Source organism: Leptosomus discolor, unplaced genomic scaffold (assembly GCF_034619465.1).
Source record: "Leptosomus discolor isolate bLepDis1 unplaced genomic scaffold, bLepDis1.hap2 HAP2_SCAFFOLD_53, whole genome shotgun sequence".
NCBI classification, from domain to species: Eukaryota; Metazoa; Chordata; class Aves; order Leptosomiformes; family Leptosomidae; genus Leptosomus; species Leptosomus discolor.
In genome coordinates this window covers 910,659-935,199 of record NW_028237730.1, presented here as the reverse complement: position 1 = coordinate 935,199, position 24,541 = coordinate 910,659, and the positions used below count along the sequence as shown (strand labels likewise).

Sequence of the window (24,541 nt, the reverse complement as noted above, 5' to 3'; positions counted from 1 at the left end):
GGATACCCAACCCAAACCGAACGGATTCCCGGCCTATACTCACGCGTCCTGCGTCTTCGTTCGGAGCTTCGTGCACAAAGATTACAGGGTTACCGGTTCTCCTTTGCTCAGTGTTCAATTTAGGGTCGTCGGTCGAGACAGAAGCGACCTGAGGGCTGCAGGGGCCGCCGGCTGGCGGGGCGCCTCCCCAATGCAGCTGCAGGCCACAATCTAGTCGCGATCCGAGTCACGGCACCAAATTGTGATAGGTAGAGACACGGACAATTTACAGTGTCAAAATCCAATGCGAATTTTATTATATTAGCAAGCGAACAAGAGCAAAGGCAGTGCTGGGTGGCCGGGGAGTCTGCGCTCCGCCAACGGCTCGCGCCTTCCCGCCTCGTGTAAGCACATTATATACAGTCTCATTTCCTGCATTCGTGATGTCGCAATCAGGTCGATACTCTGCGCATGTTCCTTCTGTTGCTGGGGGGTCTTTCTCTGCCTCCTGGTGGTCGTAAGGATGAAGGCTGAAGGTCTTCCTCGTTGCCCTGTGGGTGAACTTATGCAAGAATGTGATTACTCAACCCCCTCAGCTGCGGGTCTTGTTTACTTTGCCGGATGTCCTTCGGTTGGGCTATCAAGCCTTGCGGGCACATAAATCTTCCCTCCATACCTTCCCATACAGGTTTAATGAACAAAGCACAATATGTTACTTATTACACCGATCATCCACCCTCATGTCTCTGCTGATAACAGCAAAGGAAGAGGTAGATACTGGGGCAATTTGAGAGAGGACCCCCTCCCCAAAAGGAGGGCAATCCTAAATACACCCCAAGCTTTAGGGAGCCAGCCCAGAACAGCAGAAAATAAAGTTAAAATGACCTCTTTCGCATTCCGCCAGCCCCCAGCCGGCAGCACACCGAGCGCCTCGGGGCTCCGGTGGGAAGGGAAGACAAAGAGCGGGATAAAAGAAAATGGATGCATCCCCGGGGTGCTGGGCAGCGTCCCGGGTGCCTCGTCCCCGCAGCTCCCCCCGCCCAGACTCCAGCCCTCGGCGCCGTTACCTGCTGCCCCGCACCGGGGCTGGCGCCGCCAGGGCGGCCGGGACGCCGCGGGCCCCCCCCGGGCCCGGCGGGCTGAGGTAGTGCGGGCCGAGCGCCCCCCCCACAGCCCCCCCCATCTCCACGAGCCGAGGTGGTGCGGCCCGCGTTCCCCCCCCCTCCACGGGCTGAGGTGGTGCGGCCCGGAGCGCTCACGTGACCGGGTGTTGCTGCGTCGCCTGGCAACGGGAACACGGGAACATGGCGCAGACGGCGGCGGGTGAGTGCGGGGCTGGGCCGCGGCCGGGCCTTGAACCGCCCGGCCCTCGGCCGCCCGGCCTCCCCGGCCCCGCGGGTGCCCGTGCCCAGCCCCGCGGCGGCCTGCAGCTGGCGGGCCCCGGGGAGCCGGGCTGGTTCTCACTCTTCCCTCCGCTCTGGTTGCAGGCACAGGCCATCCCCAGCCCAGCAATATGGAGGAGGCCGCCGGTGGCGCAGCAGAGGGCTCTGGGGTGGAATCCGGCTCCGCTGCGCAGGATATCGTCCGAGTTCCGTCGCCTCTTGCTATGGAGGTGATTTCCTTCAGAACGTTCGTGGGGCAGCATGATGTTCCTACGCTCTCCTTGCAGAGTGATGGCTTCGTGGAAGCAGTTTCAATAGGGAGAAGTAAAACAAGGGAGCGGTTGTTGAAGTCTTGCCCTGCCTATTAAAAAAACCAAGTTAAATGTAGTTGTAGTTCTGTGTGTCAGCAGCGTCCTGAAGCATGTGCTTCTCACTCAGCTCCCAGATGGCTGTAGGCATGTTAAACGGGAGGTTGTCCCCATCTCACAGACACACGTACGGGGGCTGTGTTCGAGGTTGGTGGTGCTAAGTTTTTTTTGTCTGTTGGTACTGCACGATATTTGAATTTGGCAAATGATGGTACAGGATAAAACAGTGTCTCTTTAAAAAGAAGATAATAGTTTGGCTACGTGTAGCACCAGCTGGAGGACTAAAATCCCTAAGGGCATTTTTTAAAAAAATAGACGTGAGCCAGAGACACATCTGAAGTTAAAAGTGGTGTGTAGAATTTTTGTCAGGATCTTTACCGTCTTCATGCTGCCTGGGTGACTGTTTTTGTGAACGAGATTAAACTTCAAAATTAAACTCCCATGACAAAAAGCAGTTGTTACAGCACCGTAGCATGAGCATTAAACCAAATGCACAACCTGCTGTAACGCTGCTATTCTGCTTTTTGCCTGTGTGTGTGCTAGGCAGTAGAGGCGGAGAATGGGAGCGACAATGAAGAAGAAGGGTCCATTCCTCTGCAGGACCAAAAAGAGACATTTCCCCCAGCAGAAAGAGGAGCTACAGAGCTGTTTGTTAGTTCTGCAGAGGTGAGACACTAATAACACACACAATCTTATTCACAGAAGGCATGGCCGGTATTTGTAATTTCAAATTCTCCTGGGGCAGTTTTGTTGCTGCCAACACAAACCCGACCAGAACTGAACAGAGAGAAGCTAACTGGTCAGGCACAAAGTCTACAAAAGCTGTGACAGAGCTGGAGAGGTTCCTCTGTTGTGCTGCATGTGGGTAAAGGTGGTTTTTGAATCGGCAGAGGCACAGCTTTGCCAGTGTATCTGTGGGCTGAGTTTAGAACAAGGCCCTCTGGCCGATTCTGTGTCTGCATCGTTCTTGTCTCGTGATGACAGAAACAAGCAGATTGTCAGGGCAGACTGAAAAGCTGTTTCAGGTGGTGGATTTTACGTTTCAGAAAAAATCCCCTGAGACTTTCTTGGACAAAGTCGAATTAGACAGTTGTCCTCCTGCGTTGGGTGACATGGAGCAGCCAGTAACCGAGAGAGAAAACCCTCCCCTTCCTTCAGGAGCTCCTCAGCAGGTGTCTGCGTGGTCAGCGGAGCGGAACAGCTGCACAGAGTCAGGTATCCTTCAGTCCCTTGCTAGCAGTACAACACTCCATACCACCCGTCAAGCACAGTTTCTAGTTTTCTCCCTTTCTCATCATTGTTAGTCCAACTGGAGGCACAACGCTTTGAAATCTAAGCATTTTCTTTGTCTTCTTTTTCTTTTTTTTTTTTTTCTTGGGGGGTGGGGTCCAGGTGACATTGGAGAACCCATTTCTCTCTGCTCAGAGACTGCCTTTGAGCAGTTGGATCAGCTCACCAGTGAGCATGGTGACCAAAGGCGGGAACAGGCATGCCAGCAGCGTGGAGCTGAGGGGCACGAAACGAGTGGAAGAAGTGAAGAAACCGTAGAAGAAACAGAGCTGGTTGTCTTGGATCTAGAACATGTGAGAAGTCCTCCAATCTTGTCGTTCTTCTTCGCAGACCTGCTGTTTTTATTTGTATGAAATACACAAGGTAGATTGTCAGCAGCGGCTCAGCCATAGGCTGAAACCACGTGTTTAAAACAGGCTTTTGCAGAAGTACTGACTCCTGAGCGTGTCTGCTCCCTCAGGGTTAACCCCAAACGGGAGGCTCAGGAGGGAGCCGTGTAGTGGGTAAATCTGATACTCCTCAGTGCTCCTGAAAGAGAAGTACTGTCAGCAAGAGCGAGCGGATGGGCTCTCAGAGGCAGCTCTTCTGATGTGTTTCTGACTTTCAGATATCCTCAGTAGTGGCTTTCTGCTGTCAACAAATACCCACTGTGTAACTCCTCTCACTCGTTACAGTGAGCGTAGCTAAAGGAAGAATGCAAGGGTCTGTGGCAGAAAATACGCTGTGTTATTTAACAGCGGGGGTAGCAGTAAGGTTTCTTCATAATTTCTTTACACAAGTACGTTGACTTGTATCAATGTCATACTTCTTGACAGCCTCTGATGAGAAGATTCCAGGCTGCCCTGAAGAGTCACCTCACTAAGCAGATGGAAAAAGTGAGCCTAGAGCTTCAGGAACTGGTACGTGGCATTCTTACTTTGCCTTCCCGCAGCAGCCCACCCCTGCCCGAGCTGAAGCCAGGTAACTGGTTTCCTCTTGTGTTTGCAGAGGGCAGCAGCGAAGAAGGGGCAAGCAGAGAGGGAAGAGCTTGGGCTGGTTCTTTACGGAGCGCAGCAGCAGCTGGCCCGCCTGCAGCTGGAACTGGAGAAGAGCCACGACCGCCGTTCTCAGGTGGCCGCAGCACGTCAGCAGCTGGAGGAGGAGCTGGAGGGCCTCAGGCTTACTTACAAGCAAATGTGTCAGAACACACACGATGAACGCCAGAAAGGTGACCGAGGCAGCCCTTGCCAGGTTTCCTGGCTCTAGTACTGTGTGGAGAAAGGGATTTATTTGAATCCAAGTCAAGCATTGGATTGAAAAATACAGTAACATTGATCAGGAATCAGGCACTCGCTGAAACCTTTCACAGGTATTCCTGGTTGTTTCTAAGACCGTGTGGCTACCTTGTACTTCTAAGAAGGTCTTTAGGACTAAAACTGTTCCGGGCAGATGGGCTGCTCTGTGACTTAGAAGGAGGAAGATCCTGTCGCTCTGTTACGTTTGCCTGTGTCTCTGTAAGGGTGTGACGAGATCGCAAAGGTTGTGGGTCGTGAGGGGCACCCGGCAGCCTGAGAGTGCCATCCGTGTGGGAACCCGTCCCAGCCAAAGAAATGGACTTGACTCATGCTGGTTGTGCTGCAGGCCTGTGGGTAGGGGACAGGAAAACAACTGTGATGGCGAGGGTAGCTCAGCGTAGGATAAACTGCCTGGAAAGGTTTGGCAGGTTGCTGAAAAAAATAGAGAAGCGTTCAACAGACTGAGAAAGAGACAGTTCTGTTTTGGGGCAGAGGAGTGGAGTCACAGCCTCCTGAGGCCGCCCCTTCTTTGATCTCCTGGGCTTCTGAGTGCTGGGAAGCAATGAATTGCTTACCAAGATATTAGCTGTGCTTGTGGAGCTGTACTCCAAAGCCGATGCAAATTCACATTTCAGGGGGGCTGATTTGGCTGGTCAGTGTGCGAATTTGGCTTTGGGTGTTTCTGTGTTTCTTTCCCTTTTACGTCTGTTTAAAGTGTGTCTTACAAACATACTTTTCTGTAAATATTTTTCCCCCTGCCTCCCCAGTCTCTGCAATGCAGACCCAGGTTGAAAACTTGGCCTTGCACCTCTTCTACATGCAGAACACGGACCATATGCACCATAATATTTTACTAACGAAACGGTCGACAAAGAGGGCTGAGCTGGAGAAGGCCCAAGCTGACGTGGAAAAGAAAAAACAGGTATCAAGTAAAACTCTCTTCTTTCAAATAAATAAATGAATTCAGGTGACAGCTAGCGGCGAGTCTCGGAGGACGTGCTGCCTTGGCAGAAGGAAGGCTGTAGTGAATATACAGACACCATGGAAGGTGCTTGGGGATATTTTCCCCAAATAATTGAAAATAAGAAGAATCCCCCCCACCAAGATAGTGGCATGTACTGAACAGAATTTTTTTATGAGCCTTATAATAGGAAGTAGTAATCAGTAGTGATCACTCTTCACGCAGGCAATGGGGGTGTGGGGGCAGAAAGATATTTAGCAAAGAAGTATCATATGTTGAAGTCTGGAGAATTGCTCTGAGTCCCAAGGAAGAGCGAACTTGGAAGGTGAACTGAGCGGTCGGTGTGCTGGAGCTCCCTCTGCTGCCTCCTGCTTGCAGCAGGACACCAACTAATTACTGTTGATGCAGAATTGCGGGCAAACGGTTGAGATGGAATGGGTTTAGATGGTTTTTAACCAAGGATTTTAAACCATAAATTATCAAGATTCCCAGCTGCTGGAGAGGTGGCGCAATGTAACCCATGCTGGCAGGGATGAATGCTGCTTCAGATCTGAAGGACCAATTTCCTACTGTGGGTGGAACGATAAAAACCAGCAAAGAAGGTTTTGTTCTCTTGAAAATTGTCACTGCTGCATTCAGGAGTCGTTTGGATAGGAATGGAAGAGTTTCAGTAGGAATCAAAGCTAACTGAATTCATTTTCAGCCCAAGTTATTGCTGTAGAATTTAGTTGGTTAAGCCTGAGATTATGTTACTCATCCTGAGCTGTTTGGCTCTGCCTCTCTAGGATCTTCTGGTAGACCGCTTGACCCGGAAAGCCTACGAGCTGCAGGAACAGATTGCTCTGTTCGAAGCTCAGTTTGTGGCTCAGGCAGAGGACACAAAAGTAACTCGGCAAGCAGCAAATGAGGTAGGAGAATGCTTTTTTTTTGCTTCTGGTTAATATTTCCCTCTGGAAGGACCGACCCCGTTGGCTCATGCTCACGTGGTAGCTACAGTGTAGGACAGAGTTGTATGATCAGTTCCTGTTTGGAGGAATGAAGACTTTTTTGTTTTGGTTTGTTTTGTCTTTCCCTTTGTCCTCAAGAATTGCCTATAAATCACTTCCTCCCCCACCCTCTCTGCATTTTTTTCCTTGCAGACCTATGCTCTGTGGTCGGGGGTGACCATAAACCAGAGGCACGTTAGCTGAAGCTGTTCCTGCCCAGCGTATTATGAACACACACCAAAAACAGGCATTGTAACGTGAATTTGGTTTCCCAGCCTAGTATAGATTTATCCTGTCTACAAATCCTCTCTCCCCCAGGCTTGTATGGAGGTTCAGGCTATTAACATGGAGAAAAAGCGACTGATGAACCACTGGAATAGCAGCTTGGCGGGAATGAAGCAGAGAGATGAGGCCTATATCGCCACCCAAGCGCTGCTGAGGTACGGTATCTGAGAACAGTCCCAGGAGAGACCTCACACGGGTTGGACGGGAGGGCTGCTGAAAGGGGCAGTGCGTCTCCAGTTTATTGCTGCGCGTGCAGGATATGTCAAGCAGAACAAGTTTGCTGCTCTGAAGCACGTAGTAAGGTTAAAGGATAGGAAGCACAGTTCTTCGTCACTATTCTGTATCCAAAACACAACTCTCCCCCCAAATGTGTGGGGTTTTTAAAGCTGTTTAGAGTTTTTCTGTTCATATTTTAGTCCTTTAGAAGAGTTCCTTCACCTTTGCAACATCTCTCAATCCAAAGAGCTAGACTTCAAGAGGGATTTTACCTGTCGCTCTCAGTTAGGGTTTTGTGATGCCTTCAGAAATCATCAGGAAAACCGTCCTGTTGTTGCCAAAGGAAGCGCTTATTTGCTCTGGAGTCAGCCTGGCTGATTGCCTGCAATGTGCTTTGATGGTGGCATCCTGGTAAGAGTGGGGGGTGGGGACAGGACTGAAAGCGGGAATTAATTTTCCTACGTACGTTTGCTTTTCAGTCTTCTGTCTCCATCCATCTTCTGATGACTCTGCACTGTCACAGCAGGGTGGCCTTTGTAAAGATCTTCCTCCTTGGTCTGTTGTCGCTGCAGTAGCGTGTTTGAAAAGAGGAATTTGTAGATGACTGTTCAGCGCGTGAGTCTTCCCCTGTGGTGATTTTCCATCCTCTTTGCCTCTCCAGCAAGTACAGACATGACCTCAAGTCCCTAGAAACGGACATCCATGGCTGTAGGAAGTCAATCAGGAAGGAGGAGGAGAAGAATGAGTTGCTTGTCGCCATCCTGAGCCGTTCACAGAACGATGCCAAGATGACAAAGAAGCTGATTGCCCAGTGCCTTTCCAGGCAGGAGGCCTTGAAGGTGGAATCTGGCACCTACGCTCGCGTTCTCCACGAGACAGAGCAGGCCCTCAACAGGACCAGGATGGTGAGGAGAGTTACTTGGAAGAAGAACCTTTCAAATCAGACACAGATGTTTAATCCCCTTCCCCAAACAGTTGTAGTGACCCTGTCTCCTGTCTTTCCTGCGTTTAGGATCAAGCTGCTTGTCTGAATCAGTTGCTGTCCATCAGTAAGGACATAGAGAAAGGAACTGATGCCAAAGTGCAGATGGAGAACGAAATCATGGCAAAGCTTCAGGACCAGATGGTGTCCAGCAAAGCCACAAAGCACTTCTCGCAGCTGGCTGCAAAGCTCCGTAGGAGAAAAACAGACCTGGTGTGTTATCTCTTCCGTTTGGGAGGGCAGGGGAAGGAAACCGCCCTGAGCGGTGTTTCTCAAGTGTGTTTTGTCCGCGCCTTCGTTCTGCTTTTCAGATCTGCAGTTGAAGGTCTGCTGAGTTTGTGACTTCAGTTTGGTTCTTCCAGTGCTCTTATTGCGGGATTCTGGTGTACGCGAGAGGGTTTGGCCAAAAAGGCCTTGACACATAATGTACTGTTCTTTCTTTACTTAAAAAACGGGACAGAACGATGAATTCTGGGAGTTTTTACCATAAAGTAGTACCAGTTCTTATGTATTGGAGGAAGACAGTGGATATGTATTACTGCTGTACTCCACATTGAACTAACCTGTATTTCTGTCCGGCATCATGGAATGCGATACAGGCCTGCTCTCGTTCCTGAGTGAGGATTACAGCCCAAGGAGCAATCGAACCAGACCCACAGTTCTTTGTGGCACGATCAGTTGCTCTCTTTGGGAGTGTGTAACTGGAACAGATAGAAAAACTAGAAGATCCAGCGTAGTGTTTGTGGTGTTGAGTTGTGTGGGCTGGCACTAACAAGGCACCCACACCTCTGTATTTCTGTGGGTTACTTCAGCCTGGCCCTGGGATTTTTAAATCGGGGGCATTATCTTGAGCAAGAGGAAGAGTTCCAGGGCTGGCTTCCGTTGTGAGAGAGGGGCCCCCCGCCCCCTTCCCACAGGCACACCAACAAGCGGACACTCGCGTTGTCTCCCATCAGCACCTGCGGTGCACGGCTGGATGTAGCCAGAGAGTCGTGGCCGCTGGCGGCGCAGGGGCAGCAGAAGTCACCCGGCTGCATTCGCGCTGCGCTCAACAGGCACCCGCCTTTCTGGCTGCTGCGGTGGTGGTTCGGTGAGGGACGTGTTTGTCGGGTGTGGTGGAGAATGTCCTGCTCCGGTGAGCCGGGCAGGTGGAGACACCCAGGCAGGGCAGGTAACTGCAGAGGTGATGAGCGCGGCCTCTTAAAGGCTTTGGGATGTTTGGGCTCCTTCATGCTCTTCAGCAGCCTTATGGCAGAGGTAAATGTTGGTATCTCCGTCAGGAGATGGAGAAACAAAGGTACAGAGCGGGTAAGTGGCTGGCTCGCAGCTTGTGGCACAGACCTGGGAGGAGAATCTAAATCCCCTGACTCCTGTGCCTCGGGAAGCGGGCGTTCCAAATCAATGGGCTGCTGCTGGTGACAGTAATTTGTTTTCTGTCTGTTGGCGTTCCTAGGAGCTGCATTTTTCCAAGGTTGAGAATGATGTGGCCCAGGTTATTCTGAATGGAACTCATAGCAGCTGCAGGCTGACAGTTCTCCAAAACACACTTTGTCAGCTGGACAAGGAAGTAAAAAATACCCGTGACCAGATCAGCTGCAGGGAAAGCGAGATTGCAAGGTGCAGTCTCCTGACCGAGAACAGGCAAGCGGTGCTCAGCCAGTACAACAAGAGGTTGGAGAAGATTCTTGCGCGGCAGGGGGTATGTACATTCCCATTTCAGTCCCAGGCTTGATTTTATTCTTTGTGGTGACCACAGGTGCCCCTGATAAATGTAACTGTGTAAGTGCTGAGTAGTTAAAACTTTCAGGCATCAGTATAGAGGTTTAAAAGCTGCACTAGTTAATGTAAATGTTTACATCTGTCAAACAGCTCTTAGTGCACGGGGGGGGGGGGGGGGGGGGGGGGGGGGGGGGGGGGGGAGGAGCTGGCATGAGGGAATTGTGAAATGAGGGTGTGCCCAGCACAGATTTCTGCAGGGAGTTGTCTGCACCTGATGAAAACGTTGAATGACATCAATACCCTGGGAGTAACTAGGGTCTCATCAGAAAACCTGCAAATCCTGACAAGGGGCGAATGGAGCAGGCGGGGTGATGTAGATCACTTGGTGCTTGGCCCCATTCAGCTGATAGATACCCAGGTCTGCCCCTGGCACCGTGAGCTGCAAGACCTTTATAGAGCCCAATGCAAGAATGAGTGCTGTGGCAGACTCTTGGACACCCAGATGTGCCTGTTGTAGGAGCTTAGGAGGCCCCTCTCACCCCAGAGCCTGAGAGCTGTTCGGGCTTCCCTTGCATTTGTTCCCGTGAGGTCAGGAATGATTGGTCCCATCCAGCTCCTGGGAAATAGAGGCACAAAGGAAGTAGCAGTATAGCAGAAGTATTCGGTAGGCATCTCAGCAGCTGGACCGGCCTTCTGCAAAAAGTGCTTCAGCAGCTTCTGCCTGATCAATCCCCAACCTTGCCCTCATCCAGGGTCAAGAACTGGGGCCACTGGAAATGGAGATCAACAAGCTGTCCAAACAGATAGAAGAATATCACTCTGAGGTGATGACGCTACAAAAGCACTGGCTCAATCAGCAGCAAGAGCTGGTCAAGTTAACACACCAACGGGAGGAACAAGTAGCCTCCCTGGATACGTTAAAGAAACGGATCACAGTAATGCAGCAGAAGAAAGTGCGCAGGGAAAGTAGGTCATTCCCCAACTCTTTTTAAAACGTTCAGCTGTGAATGGAGGAAAAAGGGAGCGAGGGCTTACGGACGGGTGAGCCAGACCTTCACCAGAGAATGCGCCGTGCTCCTACGTCCGTGTGAGCAGTAACGCAGGCGGCCCCAGCGCTGCTCTGGGGCTACGAGCCAGGCACCTCTGCTGCTCTGCCTGGCGTTATTCCCTGTCCCGACTGATCCCGCTGCCTTAACGGGCACAACCGAACCGAAGTGGCCGTGTCACGTGCTACACTTCTTAAATAACGTTTGCAAGTAGTTGGTGGGTAAATGTCCCCACCACGATGGTGCTTCCTTTGGCTCAAACCAGCTCTTTTCCACAGCAGTCTCCTTCAAAACCGTATTTGGGTTTTGGGCTTGTGGAAAAACGGTTTGGCTGGGTACGTGGGACGCAGGTGGCTCTGCAGGCAGCGTTGTCTGGTCTGATGGCAGTCTGTCATGCCTTGCCTGTGTTCCACCTGCTGCTTGTGGGAATTTTAAGACTTTTTTTTTTTTTTTTTTCTGTTCACCTGTAGATGAAATTCAGCAGGAAACAAAAGAGCAGAAAGACATCGAACGTCACATGAGGAACATGTCCAATGACTTGATAAAGCTGAATGTGTTGATCCACAAGAACAGCAGCAGCTTCGAGGAGCTGCAATATGGCAACACGATCACCGAGAACGAGTTTGTGCGCTCTCTCAAGGTACAGACATCTCATTTCCAGGTCTCAGCCTCCCGTGCAGATCGGAGGCAGACAGTGACCGTGTAAATCTTTCTTAGTCTGACCACGTTGTGTTGTCTGACAATGTTATGCTTCCCAAACCTAGGCAGCAGAAAAAGAGTCGGTTGAGATGCAGGAGAAGCACAGTCAGCTGACTGAGGAGAAGGAAAGACTCCTAAACAGCCTGGTGGAAGCAGAGTAGGTACCAGAGAGGTTCTTGCTTTGTGCCACCCTCTTTGAATGTAGGTGTCCATGTCACCTTTCCTCTCTGCTCATCGAACTGAACCAGCAACAGCAAATGTGCTTCTGTCCTTCTCGGAGAAGATGAAAGGAGTTTCATGGATTTTTGGGCGCAGAAGCTGAAAGGTGCTTTAGCTGTCTCTGCAAGCAGCGAGAGCCGTGAGGATGTCGGCTTTAACAGTTCCAGCAGGCTCGTGCTGGACGTTGCTGAGATCTGTACGGGGTGACTCTGCCTGCGCTCTCCTCCGCCAGTCACTCGGAGCGAGCGTGCTGCGCTGGGCAGCTCACTGGGGTCCACCAGCCCCCGGCAGCCTGGGCACGCTTGTTGTTAGTCACCGTGCCACCACCGTGCCACGTTGTGGATGGCGGAGCTCCCTGTCTGGTTCCACGCTGCTCCTGGCTGCCCTTTTACGTGTCCCACGTGCAAACCCTCAGGTTCTGCTGCACCTTCAGCTCCATGTTCAGGACTGAGCTCGGGAGCGTGCTGCCACGCGTGCACAGGGAGCGAGCGTCCTCTCGGGCACTGACAAAGGTGCCGCTTTCCCTTTCTGTCACTGAAGGCATCAAATCCTGCTGTGGGAGAAGAAGATCCAGCTGACGAGAGAGATGCGTGCGGCGGTGGAGTCTGAGTCAGGGCACGGCGAGCTCCACGCCATGAGAACAGAGATTCACAGGATGCAGGTGAGCCCCGGGGGAGGAGCACTGGGGAGGGGAAGCTGCACACGATGGATTCAGCTTCGGCGTTGCTGAAGGCAGGAGATGAGAAACGGGCTGGGGAAGCAGCATTGCCAGGCCACAGCAATGTTGGAAATCGTACACCCTCCAGCTGGGCCGAATGAAATACATCCAGCGTGCGTGCTCTTCGTGCCTTCCTTGCGCCTGCCGTGTAATGGGCTGCAGCAGAGTCTAGAGACACCTGAGAAATCTATTTAAAACATAATATGTTTGCCACCTTATGCCGTGACCCCAATTTATAAGCAAAGGAATGTTGATGACTAAATATTGCATCATCTTAATCACTGGTTAGGGAAGCCTTCTGTCTTCTGGCAAAGCAACTCTTCCCTTTTGTTCCCAGGTTACTTTACTCTTCTGCTTTTCCTATTGCTAAGGAGTTCCAGTGAAACCTTTTGAAGATTACTTTAGACGAGTTGATAATCCAGCCCTTTGCTTTCCAGATCCACACAGGGCAAGCCGGGTTTGGGTTTAGAGCAAATTTGGCTTGCCAACGCTCACGTGTCACGTATGTCTGGTTTATGTGGAGGGGATGTGCCGCACAGAATCGGTTCGGTGCCGTTTGTGAACATTGGTTACTTTCAGCCTATTTCATATCTTGACACACGGCAGGTCCGCTACGGCCAGCTGATGAAGCAGCAGGAGAAGATGATTCGTGATATGGAGGCATCTGTTTCTCGCAGAGAGGTGATAGCGCTTTGTGGAGAGGGTCAGAACAAAAGAGACAAGAAGCTTGTCCCCAACAGCGTCTTCCACTGCAAGAAACAGGAGCTGAGAAAGAAGATCAGCAAAGCCCAGAAGGTGAGCGAGCAGAGCAGGGCTGCAGGAGTTCACCGGGGCTGTAAGGAGCACCAGGGTGGGCTGAGCGCAGACACGCGGGGTGTCGGGACACAGACGGGACAGGCTTTGGAGGCTCCTTAAAAAACCCCACAGGAGAGTTCTGGGGAGATGGCTGGGAGTGCAGCTGGACGAAGAACCACACTCTGCCCTTTCCTTCTCTTCCGTTTGCCAGAACGTTCAGGACTGCAACGCAACCCTCCTGGAGCTGGAGAGCGCCCAGGCGTCCCTCGGTGCCGCCTTCTTGGAAAAGCAGCGAGAACTGCGCAGGCTGGGGGCTGAGTGCGACGGCCTCGATGCAGACGCAGAAGCTCGTCGGAACAGGAAGCGACGGGTGAGCGGCTCCGCTCCCTGGAGCTCGCGAGCCCGACGGGACCGGCTGCTTTCTCCTGGTGCCGGCTCCCCATCTCCCTGTCTCGCCACCATCCTGAACTGAGTGTGCTTGGCATTTTAGCGGCACTTTAAGTTAACTGAGCACACCTTGAGGGCTCATGGGGGTCCTGAATTGGGGCTGCAGTTGTACTCTTAGCGAGGCAGCATTCACCTGGAGACATCAGCCTGAAGGACATGGTTTGTGTCTTGAAAATACCCCGTCACAGCTCTCCTCTGTGAGCGCTTTCTGGCTGCTCTTATGTCACAGATTTGAGAGCCAGCTGAAGGTCTTGAATGGCCTCCTGCAAAGGTTGTAAGTTGGTCAAACTCTGTCCTGGCGAGGGTTGCCCTGTGCATGCAGGTATTTCTCTGGTTTATGGAATTCTGTGATGAACATTTAATTTTTTTTTTTTTTTTCTATTAGCTGACGTGTAGATGTGGTGCTTAGGGACACGGTTTAATGGTGGACTTGGCAGCGTTAGGTTCATGGTTGGACTCAATGATCTTAAAGGTCTCTTCCAACCTAACCACTTCTCTGGCTGTACCCGTTAGCAGCTGTTCTGCCGGTACAAGGGGGACTTCATAGCCCTGTCCCTCTTCAGAAGCCCTTCCCTTTCAGAATGTGATGGTTCCAGTACCGGTGACAAAAGTCACCTGCCTTTCTTAGTGCTTTTCTCTCTGCGGCCTGCTGTCAAAGCAATTTCTGTTGTTGCTTTCCTCAGAACCTTTTGGAGATCGTGTCCTACCAGACTCGCCGGAAGCACCTGCAGGCGCTGAAGGAAGGGACGTACACTCCCCTGTGCCGCACGGAGCAAGCCTGGAGAAATGAGCACCAGAAACTGCGCCACCGGCTCCAGACCATCGATGCCATCGTCCAGCAGATCCAGCAGGACCATCCCCAGCACTACCAGACTCTCCAGTGGCTCAGACAGTGCTTGGGCTCCAGGCTGGGCTCGCAGGAAGCCTGACTGCCACTAACCCCGTCCATGTAACCCTCAGCTCTTGTTCTGCTGGAGCCTGCAGGCTTTGTAAATAAACAAATATCTAAAAACTAAGTCTGTGTAGCAGGTAGTGGTCACCAAAGCTGTAGCAGTGCAACTGATTTTTGTTTCCTTGGCTGCACAAGGGTGGCTTCATCCCTCCCCCTGGCCTGGGGCGCTGGGGGCAGCCGCCCCCTTCCCCTCCGGGCCCCCCCTCTCTCACCGCCTTTCCCTGCAGCTCCGGGAGGCGGAAGGCCCCGGCCCCGGCGGGGGAAGGCGCCCGCCCGCTCCCGGGGCCGGTCCCGCCCCGCAGACGCCTCCGTGCCGTGGGGCCGGTCCCGCCGCGCCTGCTGGGAGGCCGGGCCGGGCCGGCGGGGCCATGGCGGGGCCGGGGCTCCCGGCCGCGCTGCTGCTGCTGGCGCTGCTGGGCTCCGCCGCGGCGGGCAGCCCCGGGGCCGCCGGCTGCCAGGTGCCCCCGGGCGAACGCTTCGACTGCGGCCCCGAGCGGCTGCTGTCGCGGGCGGACTGCGAGGAGCGGGGCTGCTGCTGCGCACCCGCCGGCTCCGGCTCCAGCCCCGGCTCCGGCTCCAGCCCCGGCTCGCCCTGGTGCTTCTTCCCCAGCGGCTACCGGAGCTACCGGGCGGAGAACCTGACGGCCACCGCCACCGGCTCCGCCACCCGGCTCCGCCGCGTCGCCGCCAGCTTCCTGCCGGGGGCCGTGGGCAGCTTGCGGCTGGACGTGGCGCTGGAGACCCCCACCCGCCTCCGCTTCACGGTGCGAGCCGGCCCCGGGACCGGTGCCCCGGTGCTCCGGCCCCCCCCGCTGACACCCCCCCCCTCCCTTTCGTCCCCGCAGCTGCGGGACCCGGCCCGGCAGCGGTACGAGGTGCCCCTGGCCACGCCGCGGGCGAGCGGCCGAGCCGCCTCCCCGCTCTACGGGCTGCAGATCAACCAGGATCCCTTCGGCCTCGTCGTCTGCCGGCAGCGCGACGGGCAGGTCCTGTAAGTGCCCGTCCTGCCCCGAGCCTTCCCGAAGGGATTCGGTCTGGAAGCGGGTCCTGGCCCCAACCCCAGCGGTGCGTGGGACGGAGCAGGGATGTGGCAGGGGATGGCGGTGACAGCAGCGGGGTGGCGGTCAGCGGCTGCGGGGGCTTTGCTTTGAGCCCCTCTGCGGTTCGGTGCCTGGGAAGGGAAGCAGGAGTCTCAGAGATCAGTCGAAACCCGGCTGCTGGGCACCGCTGGGGCTGTTTGCCGGAGTCTCCCTTTCTCTCCAACAGGCCGAACACCACCATCGCGCCCCTCTTCTTCGCAGACCAGTTCCTGCAGATCTCCACCTCTTTGCCCTCCCATTTCATTTCTGGGCTGGGGGAGCACCAGACGCCGCTGGTCCTCGACACGGCGTGGACCAGGGTCACTCTCTGGAATCGGGATATGGCGCCTGTGGTACGGAGCGGGGCTGAGGGAGAGGGAGGTGGCTCATCTGCGCCTGTGGGGGTGGCCCTGCAACCTCTGACATCTTGTTTGGGGCTGGGGAAAGGCATCGGTGGCTGTGGAGCTCTGGGACCTGGCCTCAGCCCTGGGCAAGCCCGTGGGACCGTTGTCCCCAAGTCAGGCTTTGTCCCCCCTGGGGCTCTTGTTTGGCTCAGAAGCCGCTTTCCCTGACACGGTCCAGGGCTCTTGTTTGGGGCAGAGCTCTGCTGACTCAGGCAGTGTCTGGGGCTGCAAGCCCTGGCTTTGCACCCCGAGCCGTGACGGTGCTTCTGGCCAGTGGCAGGCAGGTGGGTGGGTGGGTGCTGTGCTGGGGCCTCCAACGGAGCCTCACCCACACTGCGCTGTGCTCTACTCCAGCCCCAGGTCAACCTCTACGGCTCCCACCCTTTCTACCTGGTGATGGAGGACAGCGGTTCGGCTCACGGCGTCTTTCTGCTGAACAGCAACGCGATGGGTGAGTCCCACGGAGGTGCTGGGCATGGGCTTGGCCCACGTCCCCATCCTCAGCTTGTTCCTCCGGCGCTCGTGCTTTGCCAGATGTGCTCCTGCAGCCCAGCCCGGCCCTGACCTGGCGCACGACGGGCGGGATCCTGGACTTCTACGTCTTCCTGGGCCCTGACCCCAAGAGCGTGGTGCGGCAGTACCTGGACGTCATCGGTAGGGCCGAGCCGCGGGCGGGGGGCACGGGTGCTCCTGGGATGGCTCTGCCGGGATGCTGCGTGGCCCGTCTGAGGTGAGGGCTGGGGCTGCCCCTGAGGTGAGTGAGGCCCTTGGGTGGGTGACGGGGTGTCTTCTGCCTGCTGGCTGCCTGGGGGTGGTGGGTGGGAGCTCCAAGCCGGAGCTGGGCCGGCTGGGGCATCCCCGGGGGTGACCTGAGGGCTGGGCAGGGGAAGGAGAAGGAGACAGATCCCCCATCACAGGCACTGGGCACCCCGACTCCCAGAGCCCCCCTGATCCCCCCCCAGCCCCGCTCCCCCCCTGCAGCTGCCCTGTCCCCAGCCCCTCCCCTGAGGCCTGTCCCGCAGCCCCAGGCTGCCCCACGGCCTGTCCTGGCAGCGGCGAGCGGGGCCTCGGGCAGGCCCAGGGCTCTGTTAACCCAGGGGCCTTCAGCAGCAGTGCGGGGAAGGAGCGGGGTCTGCAGGAGCGGCTGCAGCAGGAGGGGCTCCGGCCTGGGGCCGGCTGTGACAGTTAGGGTTCTTTCCCTCTGCCAGAGGCCGTGCCAGGGGCTCGGTGGTCTGTTCCTGCCCTGGGGATGTCGTCAGCTGCATCCAGCTCAGGCTGAAGCTGAGGAGATGGGCAAAAGGAAAAGCGGCTGGAGAAGGACACGAAGGGGATCCGGCTGCGAGCTGCCCCCAGCTGCAGACAAGAGACAGCCGGCCTCTCCGCGTGAGGAAGGGTCCCTGTGAGTAGTCCTGAGCAGAGCTGGTCACCAACATGCACCGCGGGGTCTGTGTGCGTAACCAAAGCACGGTACAGCCATGTAGTGTGTGTGTGTGTGTGCGCACGTGAGGCTGTGTATGTAGGAAGCCTCAGATTGTAAGAGCTGAGAGAGGCAGAGACAGAAGAGTCTGAAGAGTAAAATCCTCCCAGCAGCACCAAGAGCGGGAGCTGCAGTGAGTCCTGGGCCCTTGCGTTATACTCAGATCTGAATTTTGATTTCATTGGTAATTAATTGTTTTGAATGAACAACTAACGTCTTATAGTTAATTCTTTCCTGATTCAATTAATTTACATTATGGTAAGAAATATACAAAACCTCACTTATGCTAAGAGACAGCAGATGCAGGCCTTAGGAAGATGGCCAAAGCTGAAGGTGCTGTGGATTGGGAAACTGTACAGAACACAGAACGAGGAGGGAGGGAGGCAGGTACAAGGGGTGAAATTGTACGTTCTCAGCTAGTTCTCTTATCTTATGTGATGAAACCATTGAAACAAAGGAATGTTGCTGTGAAGACTCTCCCATCCTCCCCATCCTAATTTGTATATCAGAGATTTTGATCAGTAAAATAAAGAATGACTAGATTAGGAAAGGACTATTAAGAAAGTTATATAATAGGGCGGACCAATCATTGTAAATGTCAAAATTAATAGCGGGCATAACATGCATGCTTATGTTAAAATCTGTTAAAGATCATGACTTTGCAGAAAAAGGGTGTAAGATGTTGAATTTTTGATGTAACTTTGAAGCCCGTCGGGTGGAGCTGTCCCCATGCTTTCCAGCGCTGCAATAAAGACGTGCCGGCTTATCTGCAGTTGTGTAGATAAATTTGTCGTGATTGCGACCCTCCGTCCACACTTGGGGCCGTGTCACCCCTCTTGTGCTCCGGGTGCCTCCCTGTGCCTGTGCCCTCCCACCTTCCATCACTGGCGTCACTCTTTTGCTTCCCTGTACCTTTCTTCTTCTGTCTGTTCTCGTACCCTGCTCCCTCTTCGTCCCTCTCTGGTTTCCAAGCCCCTCTCTTGTTCTGCTATTCTACCTGCCCCTTTGGTTTTTCTTGCTCTCCCTCTGTCCTGCTCCCTGCCCCTCTTTTTTCCTTCCTCTGTCTCTGTCCTGCAGCGCATGGCTGGTTTTTTGTTCACTGCCTCTTTGTCCCGATCTGCATCCCTCCTTGTTGTTCACAGTCTCTCTGGCTTCTTGCCTGAGCTGCTTTTTCTCTCTCTGCCTGCATGTCCCACTCCCTGCCCCTGTCCTCCTCTCTCTCCTTCATCGAATTGTAGAATGTATTGGGTTGGAAGGGACCTCTAAAGGCCATCTAGTCCAAGCCTCCTACAACAAGCCGGGACATCTCTAACGAGGTCAGGTTGCTCAGAGCCCCATCAGGCCTGACCTTGAATGGCTCCAGGGATGGGGCTTCCAGTACCTCTCTGGCAACCTCTTCCAGTGACCCAGCACCCTCATATTAAAGAACTTTTTCCTAATGTCCAACCGAAATCTACACTTTTCTAGCTCAAAACCACTACCTCTCGTCCTATTGCTACAAACCCTTGCGAATTGTTCTTCCCTGCCTTCTTAGAGGCCCCCTTCAGGTATTGCAAGGTTGCTACCAGGTCCTCCTGGAGCCTTCTCTTCTCCAGGCTGAACAACCCCAACTCTCTCAGCCTGTCTTCATAGGGGTGTCAGACCTTGGTGGCACCAAACTGATCTCAAACAAAGACAACAGGAGTTTGAAGATAAGAGAACGGTAAATGACTGATTTCCTAGGTCAAGTTAGGAGGGACATCATTTACTTCACTGCAGTTCCTTTGTTGTTGTTTTGTATCTTAAGACCCAGCTTCTTTCCCCAAAGGGGTGCTAGCTTTGTGGAGGTACCACCTAGCACACTTTTCTGTGCAGGACTGGAATTAAACAAATATCCTGACTGTGTTTTTCAGCTCTTTGCAGACTGAGTAAAAGAACCCTGATTTGGGGGACAACAGGACTTACAGTGCTAATACCCCCCCCCCCCCCAGCTTTTTGGAAAGCACATAGAAGAAAGTGTGACAAAGGAGCTCATAGAGAGGAGGGGGGAAGAAAACCCACCAGATGACTAAGAGCTATGTCTGTAGTTGGATAAAGCTGCTCCAAGAGAGAGAGACATCCATCTTCCCTGCATGGGAGAGTCAGGGCAACGATTAGAAATGAGGAGCTGTAATCAGGTGTCCTTTTTCAACCCCAGTGTCGAAGCTGTCCTTTGAGCATTTCCTAATCCCACTGCAGCTGAAGTGGGTCAGGTACCTCAAAAGCATCTCTTAACTGACCCAGCTGATCTCTGCACTTGTCCACATGTGAAGGCGGAAAATACCCGCTTTGAGTAATGGCCTCATTAATGCCTTTAGCCTTAGGGTCTGGGTATGGACTCTGACAAGCAGGAGGAGTTGAATAGACCTTCTGATGGGTCTCCCCCTGTTGCTGCTAGTGTTTCTGTAGGGATCCTTCATCTGTTAAGTACAGTTCTTGCCTCCTGTCCCACTCCTCCCTCTCTGCTGGTTTCAGCTGGTAGTGAAAAGTCAGGGGTTTTCTCCATTTTTTCACTTTGTAAAGCAAGGGGTTTATGGTGTAAAAAAAAAAGCTCATGCTGCCTTTAATTGAATAGTCACCTCCCCTGTTGGTCTCTTGTGCTTCTGACTGCAAATGAGCCTCAACACGCAGGACAAGTGGAGGGTGGGAGGTGAAAATGATGCCTTGCTGTAGCTGGAGTTCCAGGGCGGTAACCTGGGCGGCCTCCAAACCAGGTGCCTGGTGTCGTGCTCTGCCTAACGGGGCAGTGAGCTGGCTGAGCCAGATCTGAACACCCTCTACAACCAGAGCTTGGCTTGGGCTGCTTTATATACTGACTGGTTTAGATAAAACAGACGTGTGTACAGCTGAGCCTCTGGACTATAAAAACTGAACACCGTGTTAAGAGCAGGAGGCTCTCCTGGCAGCATTCTCTGCAGATTGGTTCATGTTCTCCCACTCTTCCATAAACAAACCCAAGGTAATACTGAATTTACTGCATGAGCTGTGTTCAACAGACTGCTTTGTTATTTCTCCTTCCACTAGAAGGCCCTTCCAGAATCAGCAACAGCACAGCAAATACATTGAACGAAAAGAAGCCGGTGTTAAACTGTCTTGTTTAGTGTCATCAGGAAGCTGATGGGAATATCCTTAAGTCAAAACTGGTATGGAACTGGAAATGGGTCCAAAACCTCTGCTGTGTGGCCCTTAGTAGGGTTGAAACCTTTTCCTTTCCTGGTGATTAGTTCTAGCTGTCCAGAGCAATGCAAATCAGTTGTGTTAAGTTGGTAGCAACTTGGATCTTTTCTTCTATCCCCAAATGTTTTTCAAAAGAGGTAGTTGTGGCTTCTAAATTGGGTCAAGTTATCTAAAAATCATCAGCAGGATTTTTTTTCTCATTTCTGTTAGTGCTGGGTAAAAGAGTAGAAGTTGATTTGGAAACCTGTAAGCTGAAGGGTGTTTCCCAATAAGTTTCTTTTTTTGCTTTTGTGGAGTCTTCAGCATTTTATTTTCTGCCACAGTACTTGTAGGCTGCAGAAGCAGCCCCAGAGGCACTATGAATTACTTGTGCAATTAGCTTGGCTCCTGCTAAGGATATAGATTGCCGTCATACTCAGAAGCTGGTTGAAGCGATGAAGCCATGTGGGCTATTTGAAGACGAGGAAGAACTGAATCGCAGGTCTAACAAGGCTGTAAAACTTGTTCACCTCTTCATTTTTTTAGGACAAACGGATGAGTTTTCTTTACAGGCTGGTTGTTCCTGGAAAACTGAGTAACTTGGTCAAAGAATGGATGTCAGACCTTGGTGAGAGCAAGGGAAGGATTTTTTATACGTTCTTCTGAAAACAGCTGAAGCCTTTTGATTTCTTTTCAAGGCCGTACTACTGGGCTTTATGCTAAAGCTCAACTTTTGACTTTCTTCTCAAGTATTGAGTGGAGCCGTTGTAACTGTCATTGAAATAAGGTCTAAAAGATACCTCAGAGGAAGATCTTGAAGTCTTTGGGGCCCCGAATCAGTCTGTGAAGTGGCTCCATCAGTTGACTTGTAGCAGTTCACAAAGCTGGAACAAGGTGTTGTGGGGGAGGTAGATGGTAAATGGGCACTGATTTGCCCCAAACAGCCTGCAGCACCCAGTCTGCTTCGACATTGTGACAGGAGATTTGCCTTTTGTATAGCTGCTTCATGTGTGCCTGCTGCAGGGAAGACCAACCATAGGTCTTATTTTGGGTAAAGTAATGAAAGGAATGCTACATTGGGGTGGGGGTGGGGGTTGGGGGGGTGTGCTTTTGGGTTTTTTGAGTTGCAAGCACTCACTGCAGAAAACCAGCATCAGTCTGTTAGACTAACCACTGGGTACGGGCCTGAGAAGACACTTTATGGAGGCTGTTCTGGTAATGGTGGTGACGGGAGCCTCGGTGGAGTTGACAGCATTTGTGTTTCCTTTCAGCAGAGTGCTTTACCTGAGGAGAGTTGAGAGCAGAAGGAAATGACTTGTGTTCTTCTGGTTGTTTGATCCAGCCTTGTTCTTCCTTCATTAAACCGCCTGTAATTGCCGTGCTATGGAATCAATTAGTGCTGTGTGTGAGCTGGTGGCTCCGTGAAGGCGCTGTAGAGCATTCAGCCTAAAGCAATGCAGGGGCAGCAGGCCCACCCCAGCTCAGATGCCCCTTTCCACTGAGGAGGTACATCCATGTGACGATTACTGGGTGAACAGTCTCAGTTCCGTTGAAGCTGCTCTAGACTGAGCTGCGGATGGGAGCAGTCTGACCTTCAGCCATCCGGTTGCCCAGCAGGGTTGAGATTAATGGAGGAGAAAGAAAAGGACAAGGCTGCTGGGGAAGGACAGGAGGAGCAGAGCAGGAAGGAGGATGGGAGGACAGCGTGAGTAACAGTGGCAGGGAGAGGAGATGGAGGAAAGAAGAGAATGAGATGAAGAGGAGGCAAGCAAACAGGAGGGCGCAAGCGTGGGGTCAAACTCTTTCTCTCTCTCTGGAGAAAAGCTGCTACTTAGCTGAGTCATGTTTTTCTGCCAAACAACTGCTCTTTTAACGTAATAATGATGGTGATGCTGCAGACCGTGGAAGACAGAAAACTCTTTCCTTGTTCTCTTTGGTCTATAAGAGTTGCTGAGGTAGTGTGGGTGGCCCTTGTGGCTAACTGCTGTGCGGCAGGAGTGTATTGTGAGGGGTGTTTGTGAGAAGATCCAACAGGAATGCCCAGTATAAACCCCTTGAATCCACTCAGTCATTGCTTCAAGGGAGTCATGCCTTTTCGTCTCATTTTGCCAGCTTACATAACCCAGAAGTGATGTGAGTTGCAGGGCACAGAGAGAAGTGTCCGAGTTTTTAGACTGGGGAGGGGTGAGGGTGTTGCAAGGAGATGTTGAGTGCTGTATTTAATTTATGGTTTATCAGCATTTGGACGATGGATGTTCTATCCCCAGTCTGGTAGGCAGAGGTCTGTGAAGCAGATGAGGCAAATCTTAGGGAATGAGCTGGTGGAACACTTGCCTGCTGGCACGAGAGGCCTAGAATGGACAAGTGCTGCTTTTGATGGAACGTTTCCTGGAATGCCTTATTTCGCTTCTAGATTTGGCTGTTGCTTTGAACTGAATTTGGTGATCCTTTAAATCTAACTTTCACTGCATTTGCTTGGAAATGCTGAGGTAGGAGAAGCCAATTTTGTTATCTCCAGTAAAAAGTTATATGTGCTGAATGGAGATGATGTCTTGTAACTGTCAACATCTATCCTGAAAATCAAACAACATTGTCGTTGAGATAAAAGAAGGAGAAAAGCCTTTGCCTTTGTATTTGATCTATTGCTGCCATTTTTATTGCATGCTAACTGAAAATAATTCATCACTTAACATTGTGTAGGGGTGTGCAGTACAGACCAAAGGTGACAGTTAATTATTTAATGGGGGTAAATGCAACAATGCAGAGAAAGGATTAGAAACACCCAAAGTACTCTAGACTATAATTCTGAAGAGAAGAGCAGAGCATCTTCCAACTGAAGGAGGCTGTAAGGCAGGAGAAGAAAGGCACAGCAAGAGAGGCCTTGTGGAGCTAGTGTCTGTGAGCAAAGACAGACCCAGGCTGGGAGGGTGCTGGTCCATAGCGAGTTCAGGCTTTGGATGAGACCGCTAGGTAAACTTGGGCAGCTGGCAGACATATTAGTAAAACATCAGAGAAAAATGTTAATTAAAAGTGCATGAGCATAGTAGTGCTTTATGTTAGAAGACTGATGTGCCAGGAAATAGATTTTGCAAAGCTCCATCCTGGTTGATAAGGGTGGACGGGGACACTTGCTTTTGAAGTCAGACACACGCAAAGTTGTTTTCATCCAGCTCTTTTTGCTGTGCATAGCGTGGCTGTCCCTGGTGCTGCACGGAGGGAATACGGAAGGCAAACACAGGACCTGAACAACTGCTCCTTCCTCTCCTGCTGATGTGTTACTATGGCACGTGTATTCGTTTTCATGTTGTCATCGATAGACGGTGATACACGGGCCTTTGGAGATCCCGATAGAGAGTCCCACTGTGAGAGGCACAGTATAAATGTCTCGCCTATCTCTGGGTTTCTCACAACTGTTAGTATGAAGTCACGTCACATCAGATCTATAGAGAAGCCTGCTCAGCACCACGGTGAGGATATGTCGACCAGACACACCTTAAACTGGTAAGGAGGGCAGCCGAGGAGAGGGGGGATCCTTGGGGGCAGAGTACTTGCTTGAAAGATGTGAGAGGATGTGACTGTTTTGTGTTCTACATGAGCGCTTTAAGCGTGACTTAGTTCCTGAGTTTGTGTTAATAGCTCTCGCATACTGCAAGTGAGCGCTGTAAGACAGGAATTTGCTCTCGACAGCTCCCTCCAAGGAAGTTGTAGTGAGGCTGGTGTTGGTCTCTTCTCCCAAGTAACTAATGACAGGACAAGAGGTAATGGCCAGGGCAGACTGGCTATTAGGAAAAATTTCTTCACTGAAAGTGTGGTCAGACATTGGCCCAGGCTGCCCAGGGAGGTGTTGGAGTCACCATCCCTGGAGGTGTTCAAAAGACATATAGATGTGGTGCTTAGGGACCTGGTTTAGGGGTGGGCTTGGTCGTGTTGGGTTAATGGTTGGACCTGGTGATCTTAAAGGTCTTTTCCGACCAAAACGCTTCTCTGATTCTATAACATTTTTTCGGTCATTTTTCGAGTGAAAAGACAAATGTATTTGGTAGAATGGCAGTTCCCCTCTCGGCTGTTACAGAGGTACCACTGGCACTA

General features: G+C 52.4%; 2 protein-coding genes across 2 annotated transcripts in view; both read left to right on the top strand.

Moving 5' to 3' along the window:
* Positions 1-2,798: 2,798 nt before the first annotated feature.
* On the top strand, positions 2,799-14,296 carry LOC147413168 (coiled-coil domain-containing protein 40-like). Its single transcript, XM_086480588.1, has 17 exons — positions 2,799-2,944; positions 3,122-3,312; positions 3,835-3,918; positions 4,007-4,226; positions 5,061-5,215; positions 6,040-6,162; positions 6,559-6,680; positions 7,403-7,646; positions 7,754-7,936; positions 9,177-9,422; positions 10,195-10,408; positions 10,959-11,128; positions 11,253-11,344; positions 11,947-12,067; positions 12,731-12,919; positions 13,131-13,289; positions 14,050-14,296. The coding sequence occupies exons 1-17, from the start codon at positions 2,842-2,844 to the stop codon at positions 14,293-14,295; spliced, it is 2,862 nt and encodes a 953-aa protein (XP_086336714.1). The 5' UTR covers positions 2,799-2,841; the 3' UTR covers position 14,296.
* Positions 14,297-15,738: 1,442 nt separating this feature from the next.
* Positions 15,739-24,541, top strand: part of LOC147413167 (serine/threonine-protein kinase PAK 3-like) — an 89,076-nt gene continuing 80,273 nt past the window's right edge. Inside the window, exons 1-3 of the mRNA XM_086480586.1 lie at positions 15,739-15,750; positions 16,156-16,252; positions 16,336-16,531. Of these exons, the coding sequence (XP_086336712.1) occupies positions 15,739-15,750; positions 16,156-16,252; positions 16,336-16,531 (305 nt within the window). The remainder of the gene's footprint in view (positions 15,751-16,155; positions 16,253-16,335; positions 16,532-24,541) is intronic.

Coding starts and splice junctions, on each gene's coding strand:
- LOC147413168 (XM_086480588.1), top strand. CDS start 2,842: ATGGAGCAGCCAGTAACCGAGAGAGAAAACCCTCCCCTTCCTTCAGGA. Junction 3,313..3,834: donor TTGTCTTGGATCTAGAACAT/GTGAGAAGTCCT, acceptor ACTTCTTGACAG/CCTCTGATGAGAAGATTCCA. Junction 12,068..12,730: donor CAGAGATTCACAGGATGCAG/GTGAGCCCCGGG, acceptor GACACACGGCAG/GTCCGCTACGGCCAGCTGAT.